This window comes from Anneissia japonica, unplaced genomic scaffold (genome assembly GCF_011630105.1).
Source record: "Anneissia japonica isolate Jap-2015-1 unplaced genomic scaffold, ASM1163010v1 scaffold287717_len1600092_cov198, whole genome shotgun sequence".
Taxonomy (NCBI): Eukaryota; Metazoa; Echinodermata; class Crinoidea; order Comatulida; family Comatulidae; genus Anneissia; species Anneissia japonica.
The window spans coordinates 1,273,497-1,297,208 of NW_022755469.1; the positions used below are offsets into that span (position 1 = coordinate 1,273,497).

Consider the following 23,712-nt stretch of genomic DNA (forward strand, 5'->3'; position numbering starts at 1 on the left):
TTAACATTGATCCTACCGGCGGACCGGTATCCCAGTTGTCCTTAACACTAGCTACCTCCACACTTAACTCTCGTATCCGTTCAAGAGGACTCTCTGCACGTGAACTCTGGTTCCAACGGGACCAATTCACTAACGAACAAATTGATTTCAGTGACCTCCAACTTATCTCTCAACAGCACCAACAGCGACAGGACAATCACCCCTACAGTGAGAAGTCAAAAAATACTGCCCAAGTGCCACCGGCGATCCCCGACCTATATGTAGGAGATCTCGTTTATTTACACAAGGATCTAGATAAGTCTAAGGCCCGATCCAGGTATCTCATTGCTTCCATTGATGGAGATTGGTGCAACATTCGAAAGTTCAGTGGCACCCAACTTCGATCTAATACCTACAGGGTTAAGAAAACTGAATGCTTTAAGGTCCCCCCGTACGTTCCACTTCGTACATCTGTACTTCCACCATGTCCGCCCATCGAGTCTTATACTCCTCTCACACCTCCAGTCACACCTATTGCTCTTACGCATGATACACCAACTGTTCTTCCTGTTTCAAGTGAGTTAATGCCAGCTCAGTCTCTGCCTGCTGGAGTGCCTGCAGCATCACCAGCCGAGCAAGTTCTCCCTGATACCGTTCATGACTCTAATTCTGTGACCCCCACCCCCTGTGACGGGTCCCCTGGAGACACCTGTATTACCCCCTCGACATTTCCCACTCCGGCTGACAAACTGATTTCTCCTCCTCCCCTCAGGCGATCCTCTAGACAACGTCACACTCCCGTACGCTTTAATGATTATATATTGGATTATTAGTACAGTGTATCCAATGTGACCTTTTGCAGTTTATACTTGCACTTACTATTGTTTTTCAGTGTTAATAGGATTTTCCCGTTAAATTAAAGTTTATGTTGTAAAAAAAATAAAAAAAATAAAAAAAATAAAAAACTATTGATGGTGGGTGAGTGCACCCGATTTTGTTGGGCCAGTTTGCGGCTCTCTCTTTCCATAGTTGTTTCCCTTTCATCATGATGTTTCCGCTTGTGGTTGTAGTTTATGTTTAAAACAAATTAAGAGAAATACAAAAAAGGGAAAGAAAGAGATCACGCCAGGGTTGTTATTCAATGGTAAACAATAGTGCGCCCTCTCCCGGGGCACCGGAGTCAGCCATTGTTGGTCGATATTTACATGTGTTTGGTTCTTGCTGAATAAACGTTATAACTGTAGACTACCGTGTGTGTAATTTCATTTAAGTCGAATCTAGCCTACTGGCGAAGAAGTAAATTTATTTTTAAGATGTTTTGTATATTTCACAGCTGTACATGTCCTACTGGGTTTGAAGGTGGAAGATGCGAGATGACAAAGCGCAGCTTTGAGGGAGGGAAAAGTTACGCTTGGGTGGAGACACTTGAACAGTGTGAAGAGACAGTTGCCTCGATAGAGTTCATTACTGATGTATTGGATGGCACTCTGTTTTACAATGGGCCAATGCAAAAAAATGCAAACCAGAGGGATTTTATTCTGCTTGAGTTAGTGGGAGGTCGGCCTAGACTACAGCTGAATCTTGGCGATAATACTGTTGAACTGGCCTTCAGCAGCAATGATTTAAATCAATTGAATGATAATGTTTGGCATACCTTGGAAATCAGAAGAAATGCCCAGGTAAAGAACATAATAATATACCATATCTTAACAATTATAAAGCTAATTCCAAGCTTTCTGAATTGAAAAGGTTTTTCTTCCTGGGCAATGTTCAATCAGTTAACTTCAATCAGTGTTTACTGTAGGCACATGTCTAATTTGACCAAAATTAATCCAATGCATACAGCTAAAACTACTTGCTACAAGACATTTTTCTTTCCATTAATTACTTTTGATTTCATTATGAATGAAACTTTAGTAAACACTACTTTTTGGGTTGTCATACAATCATTTAAATAATTTAATTATTATTATGTCTTAAGATAAAGCATGAATTATTTCCATATGTAATAATTTAATTACTGCATTTTAACATAATGCAAGGTTTTCTATTTCAGTGTGCTTGCTTAAAGATAAATTTTTTAAATGATGTTTGAAAAAATTGAAATATGTTTGAATTTACAGTATGTAGAGATGGTTGTGGATCACTGCAAGTCAGCAGTTGTAGTAGAAAACAGTGGAACAAGCACTATTGATGCAACAAGCTGTATGGTCAACAAAACTGTACCAGGAAACAGGTAAAGTTCATTTCATTGTCTTAATTTTGTGTTGGTTGTAAGCATATAAATGCATATATGGTAATCAATATATTTGTTTTAAATCTTTAGCAAGCTTCTGAATTTGAACACACCACTCCAAATTGGTGGAGTAGACACAGAGTCTCCTTGGGTGTATGACCATCTGGATTCAACCCCATCTGGATTTGACGGGTGTGTTCGAAATCTGATTCAGGATGGAAAATTGTATGATTTAAGTGATAACAACGTAGGAACGTCATTCTACAATTCACAACAAGGTTGCCCTCGTACCGATGAAAATTGCATCGACAACACGGACGGAACATCATTGTGTAAGAATGGTATTTGTGATGCGGATACCAAGACTGGAGTATGTATCTGCTACCCAGGATACACCGGAGATAAATGTGATCAAGGTAACTTTTTTTTGTGTCGTTAACATGTACAAACAGGTGCTTACATTTGTGCTATCATTTTAGGGGATCTTGGCAACAATATCCAAGGGACAGAACTTACTGGAACAGTCCATTAAAGGCCTCTCCAGATAAAGGCTACATCTAAGACCTAAACAGCTATCTTTTGTTTTAATGATAATACATTTTCTACATACACATCAAAAGCTTAAAGACCACTAAAAAACTTGGTCCCAAAAAATTTTATTGGAAGAGGCCAGTACTTGAATTTATAATCTTTAAACTTTATATACATTTTAATAATGATTCTTTTTCATTCTTACAGAGACAACACCGTATGACTTTGCATTAAACAGCTTTGTTGATTACACTGTGAAACCTGCTGCTGAACTGGACACATCAGGATATGAAGAACATTACCACTCAATGGTTCGAACGTGGAAAGAAACCGGACTTGTGTGGTATATTGCTAACCTGGACACAGGGGAACACACTACTATCGACGTGAGCTGCAATGCTTTGTAATATTTGAAAAACGGATTAATTTAAATAAGAATTGTTCAGTCTTGAATATGAAAAGAAGAAAATTTGAAGGTGAATATTAATTAAGACCATTATAAACTATTTTTTTTTTTTATAATTCAGTTGTATTATTTACTTTTTAGATGGTTGATGGTACGTTGAGGCTTCGCTATAACCATGGAGAAGGTGAATATAGCATGAGCCTTCCCAACTACAGAATGAATAATGGAGCATGGCACAGTGTTGAGTATGATCGCTATGGTAACTATGTGACGTTGAAAGTTGACAGAGGTGGTGGGACTAGACAGGTGGAAGGATCTCCTGGAACGTACCAGCATATTATAGTGAATCCAGAGTCTCTACGAATTGGCGATTTATTCGGGAATGAAGTTATACTGCAGGACTTCCAAGGTACTTTACACCTTCATTAATTTTGCCATTTTATGTCACTCTATGAGTTGTTTCAATCAGTGGCGTATATAGAAGTCTTGAAGTGGGGGTGGTGATGGGGGTGCGAAGTGAAATCGGGAAATCGATGATCAGGTGTGGGCGCTAACTCGCAAAATAAAGTGATTTTAGGTGATTTTTAACTAGTTGACAATGATTTTTTGGGGGAAATTGGGGGGCGCGAGTAATATTTGGCGGGGCGTTCACCCCTCCCTCCCCCTCGCGGACCCCCTTAGATACTGCACTGTTTTTAATGGTCAATTGATTCGTTAAGCTTTGTCCCGGCACTCAATTTCTATGTGATAAATAACTGATATGCCAATATTTGGATGTAATATGACATTATCATGCCCATAGAAACATCACAAATTTATCTCATAAAATTGAAAGATAGTGAGGACAGAACATTTTGTGCATTGTGTGTGTGTATGATTTATAGTCTTGTATTTGTAGTGTTAATTGGAGAAAAAAATAATATTTTTACTAATTTTATATAAATGATATCATTAAACTTTGTAACATTGAATATTATATTAGAATATTGTTACTATATTATGATTGTTATTATTATTTTATTTTTTATTGGTGTTTTTTTATTATCATTGGCATCAATTTTTGCTATTGTTTTGTTATTGTTATTTTGTTATATTATTATGTTGTATAACATTATGTTACATTATATTTGTTATTGTTGCATGTTAGCAGTTTTAACATTCATAGCTAAAAAGTTTTAAAATATGATACTTTATCGTGCTAATGAAAACATATAATTTGGTTTCCTTACATTTTGATTATAATTTGTCATAAATTTTCTTCTCTTATCAAAGGTTGTATGAATGATCCACGAATTAAGAACCACTACTTAGGTTTCTCATCCTCTTCATACGCTGATGTGACATCGTCAAATAATGTCACTGAGGGTTGCATAAGTGATGCATGCAATGGCGTGACTTGCGATCCTCCGTTTGTTTGCAATGACATATGGCGACAATATGAATGCACGTGAGTTATGTTTTTTGAATAATATTTAATAAGTTTTTTTTTTACATGGCATATTTCCAAAAGGGGAACCTGCGCAAGTGTGAAAAAATATTTTCCCAAATTCAATTTGAACCTTTGTCTGAAATTTTAGTCATTGATGCAGGTTTTGGTAAGGCAAGCCCTAAATGTATCATTAAGTCTTATTTGGTTAAATTAATCTTACATTATTTATACAGTCAAGTTTAATACTGAATATTATTACAAATTATTGTACCATGTGTTTTCATGTATATTAATGGCGATATAGTGATAGTGACATACAAGAGCTACACTACAGACACCACCCCCCTCCCCCACCCCCGGTAGGTCACAATCCACAGTTTTCTGAAGTTGGTGTAGTGAATAGCTTACCACATATAATATAATTATATAATTAAATATATTTATTAGTCAGCAAAGCCCAGCGTGCCGTTAAAATTTTGATAAACCCAGCATGTTCCCAAATACCTACGTAAACAAGTGATTCTTGTAGGTATCAAGCCTATGACCTCCAGATAACTAGCCTGTTGTCTTATATGTCAAGTAAGGCAAAACATAATTCTCATTAATTTTCCTGACAAACACCATTGAAATAAAATGCAATTGTTAACAATGTGCTATTTAAATTTATATTTATAAATTATTTATTTTTATTTATTTATATTTGTTTATTTATTTATATTTATGTGCTATTTTCTAGTTGTCCTGCTAACACTGGAGGTGAATCTTGTACTGTGACCTGTGACCCTAACCCTTGTCAAAATGGTGGTAATTGCATTGAAGAAAAAGGTGGTGCTGTTTGCATCTGTCCAAAGGGTTATTCTGGCGATTTTTGCGGAATGGGAGAAAGGACTGGTGGGAATGGTTTATCAGGAGCAGTGATTGCTATAATTTGCATCTGTTTATTAAATCGGAAAGAACCTAAATATTTAATGAAATATTTGTTTAGCTCATTTAAAAGGATCAAAAAATAAGTTACTAACTTCCAATAAGAAACAGATTGATTTGCAGGTATATTCTAAAATCAAATATGAGCCAACCGAGGCTTTATGTAAAGGAATACAAAAAAGTATTAATTAAATTACTATTAAATTACTTAAGATTTCAAACTGTAAGTTACATTTAAATATACAAATTAAGGCAATTCAAATATAGAACCGAATTTTCAAAAAATAAGTTACTAACTTCCAATAAGAAACAGATTGATTTGCAGGTACTTTATTACGAATATTCTAAAATCAAATATGAGCCAACTGAGGCTTTATGTAAAGGAATACAAAAAAGTATTAATTAAATTACTATTAAATTACTTAAGATTTCAAACTGTAAGTTACATTTAAATATACAAATTAAGGCAATTCAAATATAGAACCAAATTTTTCATTTTTTAGCTCATGACAACAGAGAGTATAATTTTAATAAGAATGATGATAATAATCAATTATTTTTTTTATAGTCTTGCTGGTTCTTTTACTATTGTATAAAAATCAAAACTTGCGGCGGAAGAAGGCAATTCTGGAATATGAAAATGACGACCTAGCGGAGCACTTGGCATACTACGACGAAGAAGGTGGTGGGGAGGAGGATCACGCTGGGTATGATATTGGTACGTTGAGTAAGCCCATTGATCAAGTTGAGGGAAGTGTCGGAAGCCTAGAAAAATCTAGAATTCCAGTGTCTGCTGTGCCAGTTGGAAATGCTAAACCAGGTAAAGTAAACGTAGATATGAATAAAAGTTATATGGTAATGGAGGTATTAAATACTGAATCTTAATAAGACAAGCCTAATCAGTCACTCCTTGCAAAAAAATGATATTTTAGTTATTAATTGAGTGGAGTTGAATAGCTCAGTGGTTAAGATGCTTACCTTCTGATCCCAGGGTCCTGGGTTCAATTCCTGTCACAACAGGATTTTTTCTCATGACTATAAATCAACTCCACTACCTAATCCTCATAAAAAGACTTAGTTTATAAAGCATCATTCTCATCCTGTAAGTGGCGAGTGTATTTGCTGTTGAATGTGAAGGAAATAAAAAAAAAAAAAAAAAAATTCTGGGTTAAGCAGTAAAATGAAAAATTTAAACCCGACATTTCATTATGAAGTTACAGGAGTTCAAACATACAGCTGTTTAAAAAACAGTAATTGAGAAACCAGCCTTACAAGTTCATAATTTTTAACCATTTTCGGCAGAGATCATCACCAATAAGTGATAAATAATAATGATAATTAATCAAATGTGTGTAGCACTCATCCATTTTAAAGAATTGCTCAAGGTGCTTATGAAACTAAACAGCAAGAAACAGAAGAAGAAAAATGTGAAAAAAGCACAGTTAGTTTTTGGTTCAAATTGCATGGGGAAAAATACATTTTTCTTAAATTTCTTTCTCTTCTTAAATAATATTTCTCATTAAAAATACTTCATGAACAATTGAGGTTTTAATGGATATCAAGATGTTTGTGACAGATATTGTGATTTGGCCTTATAAGAAGCATGTCATATGCCCTTATATTGGTAAATTACGGGTAACATTGAAGTTTGCAATAAAATACCGTAAAACCTTGAATAGAGCCCTGCGCTCTTTTTTTTTTGTGACCTTTGGTTAGGTTTCTTTTTTGAGGCTAATTTGGCAAAGGAAAAATCAGGGGCGGATTTAGGGGGGGGGGGCGGCGCGGCCCCGGCCCCCCCCCTTTTGGGAAGTAAAAAAAAGAAAGAAAAAGAAAAAAATGATAGCCCAGAACGCTTCAAATGTTATTTTCGGACGTCTAGAACACACAAATTTTGCGGGGCATTCCCCCGGACCCCGTAGGACATTGTTGTCTCGATCGGCCCAAATTTCGGCTCCCCCTTTCGGCCCCCCCTTTTGGACATGGACATCTCTGGATCCGCCCCTGAAAATGGCAGCTTCTTTTCAAAATGAATGCTGTAAATTTTTGGAGTTACACTATAAAACAATAATTAGGGCCACTGTAAGGCCACTCTGTATCATGAAGTGTGTTAACATTCATTAAATCACCTAAGCTGCTGTATAAACCAAGAGTGTTTTTAATTTATTTTGTTTCTTTAAATTCATGTACAGTGTATGTACTGTTCTGTCTCGAAAAAGAAGCCCATGCTATCTTTGAAAGAAACCCATGAGCTTCTTTTCAAGTTGGGCTTCTTTTCGAGGCTACTTTTGCAAATTAAAAAGGGGCTTCAATTTGAGATGTGCTTCTTGAGATTAAGCCCACTGGGCCTCTATTTGAGGTTTACTTTATGTTGTAATATTCGGTTCATGAATAATTTGGCTAAATACTCTAACTTAAAACTTTTTTTTTGTTTGAATTCTTGTTTCATCAAAATTATAGTATGATACAAAGATATAATATTTCAATTATTATCAATTTGAGATGTGCTTCTTGAGATTAAGTCCACTGGGCCTCTATTTGAGGTTTACTTTATGTTGTAATATTCGGTTCATGAATAATTTGGCTAAATACTCTAACTTAAAACTTTTTTTTTGTTTGAATTCTTGTTTCATCAAAATTATAGTATGATACAAAGATATAATATTTGAATTATCATTATTTTCGTAGATGAGTCTGTTAAAGTGGCTGGCCTGTTTGATGATCGCCTGCCGAAGGTTGACGACGACCCTGACAACTCACCTTTGGATAGTCTACATTTGTACGACTACGAAGGAGAGGGTTCCACCGCAGGCTCACTAAGCACGATCAACAGCTGCAGCACCGATTCCTCCCAAGACTTTGAATATCTCAGCAATTGGGGGCCGCAGTTCAAAAAACTTGCAGACATGTACGGCGGGGGGGAAGACTGAGAGATCTAAGTCTCATTGATGATTGAATTTATTTACATTCTTACGTGCCTTTTGCTAGTTTACTAAAAAAAAAGTTTATTCGCTTTTACTTCTCAGCCGAATAAAGTAATCTAGCTATAATTATTTAATGCACACATCAAATTGTGATGGGCATAATCACCAAAGATTTTATATTTTCATTTAGTTGCATTAGTGATTGTTATAATAATATGTAATTAGTGTAATTTTTGAGGGCACTAGTTGAATAAATGTGAAGCAAAAGAGCCATTAGTGCATTTAAAATGCACTAATTTTTTCTAATCAAGACCCAAAAATCTTTTCATTAATTTGCTTAAAAAGTGAATCATGCTTGTTTCTAAACATTAAATGTACATATTTATGTGTATGCACAAACCCTTGAAGGTGTGCAAAAGCTTAAAACTTTATTGCTTAGCGCTATTGGCTTACCTAGCCATGTTGAGCCCAGGATTTCTAGCTATTTGTTTTGCAGATCCAAAATCCATATACACAGCGTCAACATATGCCATTCAATAGATATTAGTCTACAAAATAATTAAAGAACTACTATTATTTAAAACTGAAACTCATTTTTAGGCATTGGTGAATATTTGGGGTGTTTTATGTAGTGTATGAGTTAACATATGTTAATTATATGCAAGTTTATGTTTTTGTTTGTAAGATGAGAGTATTAAAAAGTTTGTATTGTTGCTTATTGTAGTACACAGTTAAATGTTTTAAATGTTAAGTTTAATATTAGGTGTATACTGTTGCTTTGATAATTTGTAGTACTAATAAAGTGCAGTATACTGTATCATTATCATCTTTACTTGGATGTCAGTATATCCAGCTTTTATCCCTTGATGCATTCTTTGTCTCATCCTAAACTAATTCCATGAGTGTTTCCAGTTCTTTTAAGTAAGTACGGGCAAGGTCTTCCTCACTTTCTTCCTCCAGGAATTGGCTCCAAAAGGAGATTTTATATGACTATAGTGAATAACTTTCTGGCTTGAAGTTTGTTTGAAATACCTTTTTTTTAAATTTGATTTGCAAAAAAACTAATGAAAAGTTTTAATGGTGTATGCACTTCCTTCTTTTCATGTAATAAACCAATTCCATAATTAAATAAAAGTTTTATAATAAGGGATATGAACATGAGTACAGTAATATATTTCAATTTCTAATGTTGTACTGTATATTTTAAGCAAATTAATACTGTAGTTTCCAACCGAATATTGAACAGGAAATTCTCTTGCTAATTTCCAAAAGTACCGTTCTTGTTTTTGCTTAAACCCTTAAACTAACTGAAATCAATTTTGTGGATTTTTGTTTTGAAAATGTAAATATGACAATGATCAATAATGAATGATAATTGCGTAAGGAAATTGTTTTGTCAATCAAATTTGCCAAATTCCTTTATATTTCACGGACTGCTGCCATGCCCATGTTTTGTCTCATAGTTATGCCGCTGATGGTATCCATATTTTTAACTGAGTGTATCTTAAGCCTATTTCATGTATTTATGTTTATGATACATGTGTAAATTGTTACTGGCTTCAGCTTATTATAGTCCAAGTGAGGATTGGATTTATCTGCTTCCAGCTTTCAAATTTGCCATTTGTCCATCTTTGCAATACTAATTAAACTAGGGAGCTATTAATATGAATAGGGCCATGATTAAACTATTAAATATATAAATGTAAATATATATCATTCGTAATGATAGAGCATTTAAGCTTTCTCCACAATGCAATGGGTTTGCCCATAATTGTATGGGTGTTGTAAGAATCATCATGCCATATTTGAGAATGATATGACATGAGCATACCCATATACGGGCAAATCACACTAATACAGTATGCAGATGTCTCATAAGTACTGTCATAACATAAGGCCAAAAAATAAAGTGTGTTGCTCAAGCACCGTGACTGATGATCTGAAATAAAATCGAGTGTTGGTATTTTTTTTTCAGAAAAAAAAATGCTTTAATTAAAAAATGAGGACACCAATATATTTGGGGTGTTTTAAATGGCTACTTTTTAGGTCTAATAAATCAATTTGATACTCTAACCATGAAGTCTATTTCGTGAATACTTATTGGATGAACCGTCTTTAAATTTCCACTTTCTTAAGAGCACCCCTTCAACAAAAATAGAACCGTCCCACTGCGACCACGCCCAACATCGTCCTCATTCATGTTTTTTTGTCTTTCAGTCTGACCGACCGCTTTCCAAACGTCACTATGCATGGAGGAAAGAAAATTCTTTCCTCCATGGTAACAACAAATTTAGGATTTTTTTGGCCCACAGTCTTTTGTGATGTTCTGTAATGAGAGTAGTTAATTTATGAATTGATACAATCTGAATTTTAAAGCATTTTTAAACTGAAAAGTGATTGTGATTTTTATAACTTAATTTTCTATTGCAATATTTTGATGTATATTTCATTGAAATTGAAAGAGATGTAATGAATAAAATTGTAAAATTTCAATTGTTTTGTTTTTTCATATTGAAATCATGCACCTTTCTCAAATCAACTCGAATAAGCACCACGCCATGTTTCACCCACACTAAGCACTGCTTTGTTAAATTGGATACATATATATGTATATTCTATACATATATCCTTTAGATGGGCACCGCTATTGCAGGTGTTGTTATATTTTATATATTAATCCTTAAAAAAAATTTAAAAAAATATAGGCACCACTACTGCAGGTGTTATATCTTATACATTAATCCTTAGATGAGTACCACTACTGCAAGTGTTGTTATATTTTATATATTAATTCTTAGATGGGCACCGCTACTGCATTAATGGCACCAGTACTGCAGGTGTTGTTATATTTTACACGTTAATCTTAGATGGGCAGCACTGCTGAAGTTATGGGCACCGCTGCTGCAGGTGTTGTTATATTTTATGTATTAAATCATTAGATGGGCACCGCTACTGCATTATGGGCACCACTACTGCAGGTGTTGTTATATTTTATATATTAATCCTTAGATGGGCACCGCTACTGCAAGTGTTGTTATATGTTATACATTAATCCTCACATGGGCACCGCTACTGCATTATGGGCACCACTACTGCAGGTGCTGTTATATTTTATATATTAAATCCTTAGATGGGCACCGCTACTGCATTATGGGCACCACTACTACAGGTGTTGTTATATTTTATACATTAATCCTTAGATGGGTACCGCTACTGCATTATGGGCACCACTACTACAGGTGTTGTTATATTTTATACATTAATCCTTAGAGGGGCACCGCTACTGCATTATGGGCACCGCTACTGCAGGTGTTGTTATATTTTATACATTAATCCTTAGATGGGCACCGCTACTGCAATGGGCACCACTACTACAGGTGTTGTTATATTTTATATATTAATCCTTAGCTGGGCACCGCTTCTGCATTATGTGCACCGCTACTGCAGGTGTTATTGTATTTTATATATTAATCCTTTAGATGGGCACCACTATTGCAGGTGTTGTTATATTTTATATATTAATCCTTAAATTTATTTATTTATTATATATTTATTTATTCTTTCTTTATACTGTAGGCACTTTCAGTACTATTACACTGATTTTCAAAGTGGTACAATTTAAACAACAAAAATATATACAATATAAAGAATTGTTTAACAAAAAATTAAAAAAATATAGGCAACACTACTGCAGGTGTTGTTATATATTATACATTAATCCTTAGATGGGCACCACTATTGCAAGTATTATTATATTTTATATATTAATCCTTAGATGGGCACCGCTACTGCAGGTGTTGTTATATTTTATATATTAATTCTTAGATGGGCACCGCTACTGCATTAATGGCACCACTACTGCAGGTGTTGTTATATTTTACACGTTAATCTTAGATGGGCAGCACTACTGCAGTTATGGGCACCGCTGCTGCAGGTGTTGTTATATTTTATATATTGAATCATTAGATGGGCACCGGTACTGCATTATGGGCACCACTACTGCAGGTGTTGTTATATTTTATATATTAATCCTTAGATGGGCACCGCTACTGCATTATGGGCACCGCTACTGCAGGTGTTGTTATGTTATACATCATTAATCCTAAGATGGGCACCGCTACTGCATTATGGGCACCACTACTGCAGGTGTTGATATATTTTATATATTAAATCCTTAGATGGGCACCGCTACTGCATTATGGGCACCACTACTGCAGGTGCTGTTATATTTTATACATTAATCCTTATGGGCACCACTACTGCAGGTGTTGTTATATTTTATACATTAATCCTTAGATCATGGGCACTGCTACTGCATTACAGGCACCACTACTGCAGGTGTTGTTATATTTTATATATTAATCCTTAGATGGGCACCGCTACCGCAGGTGTTATTATGTTTTATATATTAATCCTTTAGATGGGCACCGCTATTGCAGGTGTTGTTATATTTTATACATTAATCCTTAAATTTATTTATTTATTATTTATTTATTTATTCTTTCTTTATACTGTAGGCACTTTCAGTACTATTACACTGATTTTCAAAGTGGTACACTTTAAACATAACAAAAATATATACAATATAAAGAATTGTTTAACAAAAAAATAAAATAAATATAGGCACCACTACTGCAGGTGTTGTTATATCTTATACATTAATCCTTAGATGGGCACACTACTGCAGGTGTTATTATATTTTATATATTAATCCTTAGATGGGCACCGCTACTGCAGGTGTTATTATATTTTATATATTAATTCTTAGATGGGCACCGCTACTGCATAAATGGCACCACTACTGCAGGTGTTGTTACATTTTACACGTTAATCTTAGATGGGCACCACTACTGCAGTTATGGGCACCGCTGCTGCAGGTATTGTTATATTTTATATATTAAATTATTAGATGGGCACCGCTACTGCAAGTTGTTATACTGTATGTTATACATTCTTAAATGGGCACAGCTACTGCATTATGGGCCGCACCGCTACTGCAGATGTTGTTATATTTTATATATTAATCCTTAGATGTGCACTGCTACTGCAGGTGTTGTTATATTTTATATATTAATCCTTATTTATTTATTTATTCCTTATATTGTAGGCACTTTCAGTACAGCTATTACACTGATTTTCAAAGTATAGTAAAGTTTATAAAAATCAATATAAGAATTGTTTAACAAAAAATAAAAAGAACATATAGTATGGGCACTACTACTGCAGGTGTTGTTATGAACACCCTCAAATTAATATGAACAATATGAAATAATTGAGACAGGGCTTACAAGGTACAGTACATAGAATACTAGGTCCTGAATATTCAATTTATATTGCTACTTAATTATTCATGAACCTGCAGTAGGGTCGCCCCATATAACGCTTTCCTAAAGATATGCATCAAAAACTGAAAACCATGTTAAATAAACAGCGACCTCTATAAAGCAATCCGTACACAACGACGACGTCGATGATATCGCCGACGTGAAAAAGGCGAATACTGTAACTTGCTCGGAGAAGTTGTTCAGACTTTAGCCGACGCTTTTTAGAAGAAAAGTGTTGTACTTTATTACGAAATTCAATGTAAAGAATGTCTCAACGATTTACTGTAACCCGACCAAATATACAAGCTGACAACGAGCATGAGGTAGAAATCGTAGGGGGTAAAACCACATCTATTCAAGCAGAGAACGACCCCGCTGGAGGAGGTGCGTCAGCGAAGAATGGCAAAAAATACAGTAAGTAAAGTAGGCGGAATGTGGGATACCGGAACCGGGAAGCTTTGACAAGACTTCGGGTCTGTTAGGCTCCGGCTAGGCCTTGGCCTAGGCCAAGTCGGCGACCATGAATGTTTGATTGGAGGAAATATTAGTTAATATTTTGAAAATGTATTGTGTTGACTGATTGATTAGAGTACATGTATGCCTATGTAAAGCTTTATATAGGATTTACTCACAATAACAATGTCAAAGCCAAGGAACTCAGTCGTTTGCTGAGAAAGAATCTTCACAATCGACAAGGAAGTCTACCTAGGCTAGGATAATTCTAGAGGGGAAGGCCTAAAGGGAAGGCCTAGGCAAATGCACATTTTTTGGCGCTAATGAACTTTTGCACCTAGGATAATTTTTTTACCTTTATATGTTTTTCCCACAGTCACAATATATCATAAAACACGTTTACATTATTCAACCACTCACAAGTCACAAAAGTACTTTTTTCAACAAAAAAATACCTTACATCGATTCTGTCGCTGGACAAGGCTAGTACTAGCATGTACGACGAGCTGCTGCTATTTTGCAATCAGTAATAAATTGCAGAATGTCTACTTTTTTTTTTTTAATTCTTAAATTTTGAAACTGTTGAATGGCAGTCTAATAATTTGGATCAGAATTTTCCCATGAAACATCTGACAACAAAATGCGGCATTATACATTACTATCTTTTTTTCTTCAGAGCATCCTGTCAGGTTCTTATAATCGAGGTTCATCGAACCGCCGTTTAGCCTTAGGTTAGGGTCTGGAGTTGTTCTGCTGCATTACAGTATGCCATATTAAATATTTTTACATCTGTGTACGCCTCTAGACCATTAATATTTATTTTAGTTAGTAATTGTATTGTACATGTGATCCCATGTCATAATCAAACAACAATACCATATCATATCCAACTGAAATGACATACAAATGCAAGTAAATCAGTTTACAACTGTGCACTGAATTTAAACATTCTGGCAGTTCATTACTGATTTGCAAAATGGCAGCAGCTCATGTTAGCGAGCACACAAATGCTGATATAATGATACTTTTTGACTATGAGGAAAACATTCAAGTAAAAAATTAAGAATTAAAAGTTAGGTTCGAAAGTGCATTAGCGCCAATATTTTTATGAGATTTGTTCAGTGTATTGTACCATGGAGATATGGAATCATTTTTTATTTTATACATCCATAGACCGTGGTTGTACTTGTTCACAAACAAACTAATTACTATTACTAATAATAATAATTACATTACTATAATTCTAAGGGGTCATCCATAATTTTCAACATTTTCAAAAGAATACAAAACATACTCTTTTCTGTGACCCCCTCCCTCCCCCTGAAAGAGTACGCAACAAAATGTTGATTTGTATCTTATTGGGATCAACATTTTATATTTTTTCATGAAAGAGTACTTATGCCTACACTTTCTACCCCCCCCCCCAAGTGTATGTTTTGTACTCTTTTGAAAATGTTGATAATTATGGATTAACCCTTAAATAAAACATGAGGTTGATGTTTCCAATATACAATAGTATCCATGCAAGCATAGACCTATATGAATATATGTAATTTATTTTATGTAAAAATCTGTATGTTTATGAAAATGAATTGGTAATAAATGTTTTCTGAATTGAATAGATAATAATAAATACATTAAAATATGAACATTGTTTTGTTTTATTGATAATAATTGTGCAGGCTGTGTCTAGGGTTTAAAAAATAATTTTACTGTAACTCTTTAAATGTTACTTACAGGTACATGCCACACTGACATCATAGTGTATGATTACAGTATGTAGGACACCTTGTCCTTGACAACTTTTGTATAAATTTGAAAGAGATTTAGGAATTGACCGACGGAAAGAAGTACTGTATAGGCCTGTAAAAAGATACTTTTCGGTGGTAAAGCATTTCTCTGACTATTCCATGCCATTATCAGGTATCTTACCATACACATTTGGGGAAGCGCCTTAGCCCTTAGCCACGTTTATGCAAATTGTACAATAAAATTATTAGTTGTGAAGTTGTCTGAGAAAATTGCTAAAAATTTTTACTATATCAGAAATGAATAGAAAAGCCACAAGATTGTAATATGATCTGGAAAGCTTGTTAAAAATTGTGAAGCAATGTAAACTGCAATCCAGTGAAATGAAATGACAAGCCTGGTTCGACTACAAAGCCAATGTAATACACACAACAATAAATTTTCTTATGAAATACTTTAAACTGCCTTTGAGTTCAAATACAGAATAAGAACTTGGTTTGTAATAAATATAATATGCTTTCATGGATTATAGCCTGAAAATAAATTATAATGTCTAAAATTATTATTAACAAACAGCCTATATAGTCTGTTGATATTATATTTGTTTTGTTTTTTTAGGGAAGGGGGTATTTGGAAAAAGTTGACAGACCTAGGCTATTCATTTACTAGTCTATAGGTTGTTTCTTGTATGATAGAGGCTTATAACTTGTTATCAAAGAGGCTTAACAAAATAATCTCAGCTTATCTACCTGTAGTGCAAGTTCATTTGATGAATGTTCATAGATGAAATCTGCAATTAATTTTATGGAATGAGAAGCATTAGTATGGCAAAGCATTTTGGTGAGCCTGAAATTATCCTTTTAATGGCAAAATGCTTGTTAAAATGTAAACATTCTGAGATGTAGATGCAATGATTGGCAAATTCTCTTAGAAGTAGATGCTCATGCATCTGTACAATCTAATGCTATGGCATAATCTAATCAGGGAGATGTAAAAATATTCATCTCACTGATCTTATGAGAGCTGGGAGTGCCACTGTTGTTTCTCTAGGTGAAAGGTCAGAAGCAACTGTCTTAATGAGATCTAAAGGTTGAATTTAATGATTATGTAAATAATTGTTGTTTGGAACCAAAGAAACATGCCACTTTTTGTACACTGAATACATTGTTGAATTAATCATTTGGTTTTCTTTTTATTTACTGTTTTTGTTTTCTGTAGTCAACGCTTAGTAATAATTTCAAACTTTAAAATATACCTGGTTTACACTAAAACATTTAATGACTATCAGTAACTTTATTCGTTGCAATAATTTTCTCTATAAAATATAGCCCTTATACTGTATATATACTGTCTCTTATACACATCTCTTAAAAAGAATTTTTTGTTAAGAATTAGTAGCTTGTACCTGTACAGTACCTATTTACAATTAATTCGCTAATTATTTATAATCGAATTAAAATATATTTGTAGTGAATAACTTGTCCTAATGGAACTACAAGGTTGATCTCATAGCTCAGTTGTACAACAACTAAAGTGTAATTTGAGGGTGATGGGTGTTAATACCAATGAAAAAAAGTATAATTCTCTCAAATTTATAATAATTTGATAATTAGTTGCATATCTATGATTTGACTTGGGGAAACCAATAATATTTTTGCAATTTTGTAATTATTTTTAATTATGCAAGTCTAATTAAATGGACAGCAATTGAAACTTGATACCATTAATTTTGTTTATGGTCATTATTGGCTCGCAAAATATTCATCATTCTATGCTTGCTTAAAATCTCCATCCTGAGATAGCTTCTCATTTAGTTAGTACATGCATTATATGTTAAAAAAAATTATTAAACATTTACTGTAAGAAGTATTAACATATGTCTAGTATGTTTTGCATGGAATACTAAGAAAATAATGATAATTTTAAAAGAAAGAAGAAATTGTTTATAGGGATACAATATCTACTTGCACTTGAAAAAGTGATTAATATGATGCTACTAGAAATCTTTTTTCTATGGGTCTAATACTGTAAGTCTGCAAATATTGTAATGAAAGAAAACTAAAATTCAAATCTTCTTTTATTTTACTTTACTTAAATACTTTATTTAGCGTCCATTTAAATACAATACTGTACAACCGTGAAATACAGTGACAAGTGGAGCTCTTGCTTGTTGGTGTAATATTGTTTTTCCATGAATTCTATAGTGCTTGATTCAAAAGTAAAACAACAGGATTTTTTTTCACACCAGTAAAACAATGACTCCATTTCTTGCACCTCTTAACGAGACATAGAATGTGAAAAAAATCTAAAATACCTAAAAACAAATTACTCAAGGTTTTTCTTTAGCTTTACTGTATTTCAATTTCAATTTTCAATTTATTCAACATTGCTTCCAAAAATTTTTTTTTATCAAACCTGCCAATAGTTATTAAATAAAAATAAAATATTGGTTTTGAGCTGTTAGCGCAAACAAAAATGTAAATTTCAGGAAGAATACATTATAAAAATTATTTTTATTACATTCACCGCTGCCATGGAATTTCCCAAATAAGAAATTGGTATTTCGTCACCACAATTGAATAAAATATTAAGCATTTATCTAATTACTGAACTGTTATTGCGACATTACATTTGCATTCCTGTTTATGCAATAGCATCTTGCAATCATTATACCATGTTTAGCAAACTTGTTTGTTTAAAAACTACTAGTTTTTAAAACTACACACTAGAACAGCAGAAAAAAATTACTTTCTATTACAAAATTTTCATGCATGTGAGGAAACAATTCTGTAATGATATGTGAGTGTATGACGTTAAATTCATTGGGGTGCCCTTAGGCCCTCATTTGAGATCCCATCTCGTGGTCATAAAAACAATGCAATGTGGTGAAATTAGCAGTTCAGTAATGAGAATGATAAGTCTTTATTTAATTCTGAGAAAAAAAAGGATAAATGTTTTAAGAGAAGATTTATAGTAGCTGTGGTTGGTGGGATATAAATAATAATTTGTTTATAGAGTAGCAGGTACACTAAGAGGTGAAAAATAAAATTATATTTTCATTCAAAATAATCATTGAAAAGTGGCTGGTTTGCCAAACAAGATATGATTTGTTTTGCTTAATATGAAATGGGTGTTTAGGTGTGGAAAGGTGACACTGTGTTTTATGGCTAGCTTTGTAGGGACATTAAAAAAATGAATTAAATTTTTTTCAAAAGAGTAACATTCTTTCTCATTCTTTCCCCCTTGTTATTTTTTAAAACATTTTATCATTTGTTCCCCACAATTAAATTTCCATAATTTTAACATAATATTATTATTTTATTTCAATTTTTCATTTTACTTTATTATTAACTATATTTCTTTATACATTTTCACAGCAAGGTTGATTGACAGTCGTGGCGGCGATTTTTACGGTAGTTTTGCTGGCTACAGTAAGTTTGTGACGTTACGAGAGCTTCCTCCGCGTAGCATTTTTATCACTGTGGACACGCAAATCACCGTGCTTATCTTTAACGTTCGCTGCATTCTATTGCAATCACACTCATTCTAACTCACTTAGTTTTTTTTTTTCTTATTTTTATATCTGTATACATTCATTGTCTATGCCACTACTATTTTTTAGATAACATAACTGTAAAAATGTTGGTGATAAGTTCTCTAATAATCTTATCAGTTTGATTTAGAGTGTTAAACAAGATTGAATATTGCATGTATTAATCTTAAGGCTTCTCTAACTAACACTATACTGTATAATGGTCCAAAAATATATTAATTAATGAAAAATACACAAATAAATTTATAAAAAATGAAATTTATATTTAATAAAATTAATAATGATAGTTGTTTTTGAATGTTATTTTACTGCAGTTTGTGTTTCACTAAAAAAAATTTTCACAAATATGCCTAAATATTTACATGTCATACTATGGTATATATTATAGATGATTCTGTTTTTTAAAAAAATGTTGCATTTTTGCGGTGAAGGAAATTAAAAGTATTTTAAATCTGTATGGTTCTTTGAGAAGCACAACACATATTGGAATATAGTACACATGTTAATGATTCTTAAATGAAAAGTATTTCTGTTACCTTGAATTTTTGATCTGCAAAATTAAATTTTTTAGATTTTTACATTCTTTTGAAAGGATCTGTCATAATAAATTACAAAATTACATGACTGTGGCATGATTTATTTTAATCTCTTTCATTTGAAATTTTACTATTCAAAATTGGTTCAATTTATATCAACAAATTATATGAAAAGGAATATTAAAATTACTTCATAATTAACTGTATTAAACTATTGTATATTTTGAAATATCTGTTATTTATAATCACTGCAGATTTTTTAGTATTTAATATTTTGTTTTGTGAAAATTATTCTATATAAATTAGTTGTTGGATGAAAAATATTTTAATAAAATATCGAAAATGAAACTGAAATAAACTTAGTGAATTTATATTTCATTACAAGCATAGAAATGCAATTATAGGCTTGGTTTATTAACAGGTGAATGGTTGAAAACTGTTGTAAGGTATCTTAAGACAACTCAGAAAATGTCATCGATGCAGCCTATTGTGATTTGTTGTCGCGTCAGGTCTGTGTGAGTTAAATGCTGACGCAATAGATCTGCATCGAGGACAACCGTGTCGCAGAATATTAAACAGGTTTAATATTCTCATGGTGGCCTAAAGGCTGTCCCTGGCGATAAATTGCTCCGGGCTGTGTCGTACGTCGCTGTCTGAGTTGGCTTTTGTTTTACTTGGGCTCTTTGCATTGAATCCTTAAAAAAGGCTCTCACATGTCACACGTTTATATAAATGCCCAATTGACTAATCTGGATGTTTCCCAAAGAAGGCAGTGAAATCAGTTACAATACTCGTTTTAAATTTTTTGTTTGTTTAACTGGTAAATGTAATTTTCCATTGTTTCTTGTCTTTATTTTTGTAAGGTGGATGTTTTATTTTTGGCACGGTTGTGGATAGACAGGTTTTTTTTTTCATAAATATCCAAACGTCCTGTAAAGCGTGGTTCTTTCTCAGTTTGGTCAGACAGTATCTTTAAGCTTAGGATAAATATCATGGAAATTTCTTAAATAATTTAAACCTTAACAGAACAATCCAATATTCATGTACATCATGTATCTACAATTAGTAACACAGCTGTAGGGCATTTTTAGTAACTAACTCTGTCGAGGAGATAAGATAATAAGGCTTTAGATTTTGAGGGAGAAGGTCGGTTCAGGGGTCTCTCTTCTGGTTCTTCTCTCAACCTTGTAGTTGGAAGTTGAAACATCATCCTGTCCACTTTTGGACAATTGGAATGTCAGGTATCTTTTTATTATAATATACATTTTTATATATTTAGTTATATTTATTCATGCCAAATCATCTAATTTTTAGGGAACCTTAAAATATCATGTTTGGAGCTTACATGTATGATGACAAGCAAGACAATTTTCAAACCATGTATTTTATGAGTTTGACCAATAAATTAAATTTGAATTGAATTAAAAACTTAAGTGTTTTAATCAATAAGTGATAAGTTTGTTTCTTAAGTACTATTTTGTGTCAGAATATATTCAAATTTTGTTGGCATTCCAAAGTTTTAACGTTGGTGATTACTGTATTATAATTTTGGCTTATTATATTATAATATGCAAAAGCAAATCTTAAACATTAGCGAAAAGTCTCAGTGTTCTGTATATTTTGTATTATTACAATATTGTTATTTTTGTTATTTCATAATATTGATGTTATTACATTATTCATTGTTGTTATTACTCTACAGTATTGTTATTGTTGTTGGTGTTTTAGTATTAATTAGTGTTAGAATTAGTATTATTATTAACTTATTTTATGTTGTTGATTTTTACAGTACATAATATTGTTGTTGTAGCTTTATTATTAACAATATTTTTTATAAGATTTTAGTTATTTTTTATTAGTTTTTTTAAGTCAGACTCCGGAGGAAAAAACATTTTTGATATGTTGTAGAACTGATTTTTGTATTGACAGAAAAATGTAGTTTGATCAAAAACTGTGCAACGGTGAATGAGATACAGATTTTTGAATATTTAAAAACTGGGGAAAAAAGGGGCGTAACCGCCCATTTTTACACCTTTTCCCCCAGTTTTTAAATATTCAAAAATCTGTATCTCATTCACCATTGCTCAGTTTTTGATCGAACTACATTTTTCTGTCTTAAAAAAATCAGTCCTACAACATATCAAAAAATTGTTTTCCACCGAAGCCTGACTTTAAAAGTTACATGGATTGTTACACAGTAATAATACAGTACCTACCAACATAGCATGAAAGTACAGTATATGTGAACAAGTGATACAAAAGCATTGCATGGCACCAGCGCTAGCATGTAACTATGCATCGTGTATTCAAACGTTGTACAGTGCTGTACATAGTATTGATGTGTTGTAGTTTTCTTGTATTGATGTTATATGGTGTTTCTCAGATGGTTTTAAAGACAGCCGTAGCAAGACATCCAACAGGAGGTACAAGAATGCAGGTATTGAGTCAAGCATGCGTCCAGCATTGTAGATAAGCAAACACTCAGTATTGCCCTAGGAAACTGGGACTTTAGCTTCTTGAAAGTGTACAGTATATTAAGTAGGTTTAGATTCCAAGGAAAAAACTTGGATATTAATGGATATGTAAAGGATACCTTTCGTGTATTCTTTTATATAAACCCACAATTTGGCTGGTATGTTAATCAAAAGATTTTTGTGGTGAAATCTCTGTAAATATGTGAAAAATTTTGTTTGAATTTTTTTTTTCTGGTTTAAAAGTAATAACTTAGTATTGATTCTTTCAAATGAGCTATTTATGGTTTAATTGAATTTTGGAGATATTTTCCTGTATCTTTGGCAAGCAATATGGTATCTTTAATACCTGTAGTTTTCACAATAGCAAAATCTGTTTAAATACTTGTTAACAAATTTATTTAAAAAAATTATTAGGTGCAATCCAATTTTCTCCATTCAAGTGTACAGTATTTTACATCTGAACTTCCTAGTGATTATGCTCCGATTCTACTCAACCTAGTAATTTAAAGCAAAGACTATAAATCTAACGTTGTTCTCTATTTGCAGCAATAACTATTTGTTGTAATAATAATAATTTATTGAACAAAAACTTTCGTTACAGTGGCACTCGTCAATTCAAAACCAAGAAAATTACAAAAAAAGAAGTTACATTGAAATTAATACTAAAAAGCACAAGCACAATTCTTCAATGATATTTGAAAGAACCTTCCTTTCATAACTTAACTACAGAATAAATACAATATCAAAATTTCAAAAGTAATATCATTGAGTCAAAAACACTTAAGTATACAAATACAAAGCAGATACAGTAGTGAATACAGTACTTTACTGTACTGTACTGTAGGCCTATACATACATACAATATGGTAGGCATACATGCATGATACATTCATATACACCAGCGCGCACACATATTTTAGATATTTACATACAGACATGCATACATACATTCAATAACTTACATACTACACATACATATCCTCCCCCCCCCCTACCCATACGCATTCACGCATACACACACACACACATACTAGCATACTGTACTTACACAGTCACACACCTAGGTAAACACAACCCAATAAGAGAAAATTTAAAGTATCAAATTAGTTCTAAGTTGCAACATAGCAAAAACATTAAAGAATGCAAACTTACATAAATGTTTATATGTACTGTACATGTTTTGTATATTGTGTTTTG

The 23,712-nt window shown here is 32.9% G+C and overlaps 2 protein-coding genes across 4 annotated transcripts in view; both read left to right on the forward strand.

Annotated features, from left to right (window-relative positions):
• LOC117123458 (neural-cadherin-like) overlaps positions 1-10,919 on the forward strand; it is a 47,665-nt gene extending 36,746 nt beyond the window's left edge. Inside the window, exons 24-33 of the mRNA XM_033269374.1 lie at positions 86-779; positions 1,224-1,658; positions 2,103-2,215; positions 2,306-2,631; positions 2,954-3,132; positions 3,294-3,561; positions 4,425-4,599; positions 5,318-5,525; positions 6,064-6,325; positions 8,191-10,919. Of these exons, the coding sequence (XP_033125265.1) occupies positions 86-779; positions 1,224-1,658; positions 2,103-2,215; positions 2,306-2,631; positions 2,954-3,132; positions 3,294-3,561; positions 4,425-4,599; positions 5,318-5,525; positions 6,064-6,325; positions 8,191-8,432 (2,902 nt within the window). The 3' untranslated portion in view covers positions 8,433-10,919. The remainder of the gene's footprint in view (positions 1-85; positions 780-1,223; positions 1,659-2,102; positions 2,216-2,305; positions 2,632-2,953; positions 3,133-3,293; positions 3,562-4,424; positions 4,600-5,317; positions 5,526-6,063; positions 6,326-8,190) is intronic.
• A 2,961-nt stretch (positions 10,920-13,880) lies between these two features.
• Positions 13,881-23,712, forward strand: part of LOC117123519 (solute carrier family 12 member 4-like) — a 31,759-nt gene continuing 21,927 nt past the window's right edge. For 2 of the 3 annotated variants that reach the window (XM_033269470.1, XM_033269471.1), the window contains exons 1-2: positions 13,881-14,164; positions 19,330-19,383. In XM_033269470.1, coding sequence (XP_033125361.1) covers positions 14,017-14,164; positions 19,330-19,383 — 202 coding nt within the window. In that variant the 5' untranslated portion in view covers positions 13,881-14,016. The remainder of the gene's footprint in view (positions 14,165-19,329; positions 19,384-23,712) is intronic. The other variant, XM_033269472.1, reaches the window with a different exon arrangement.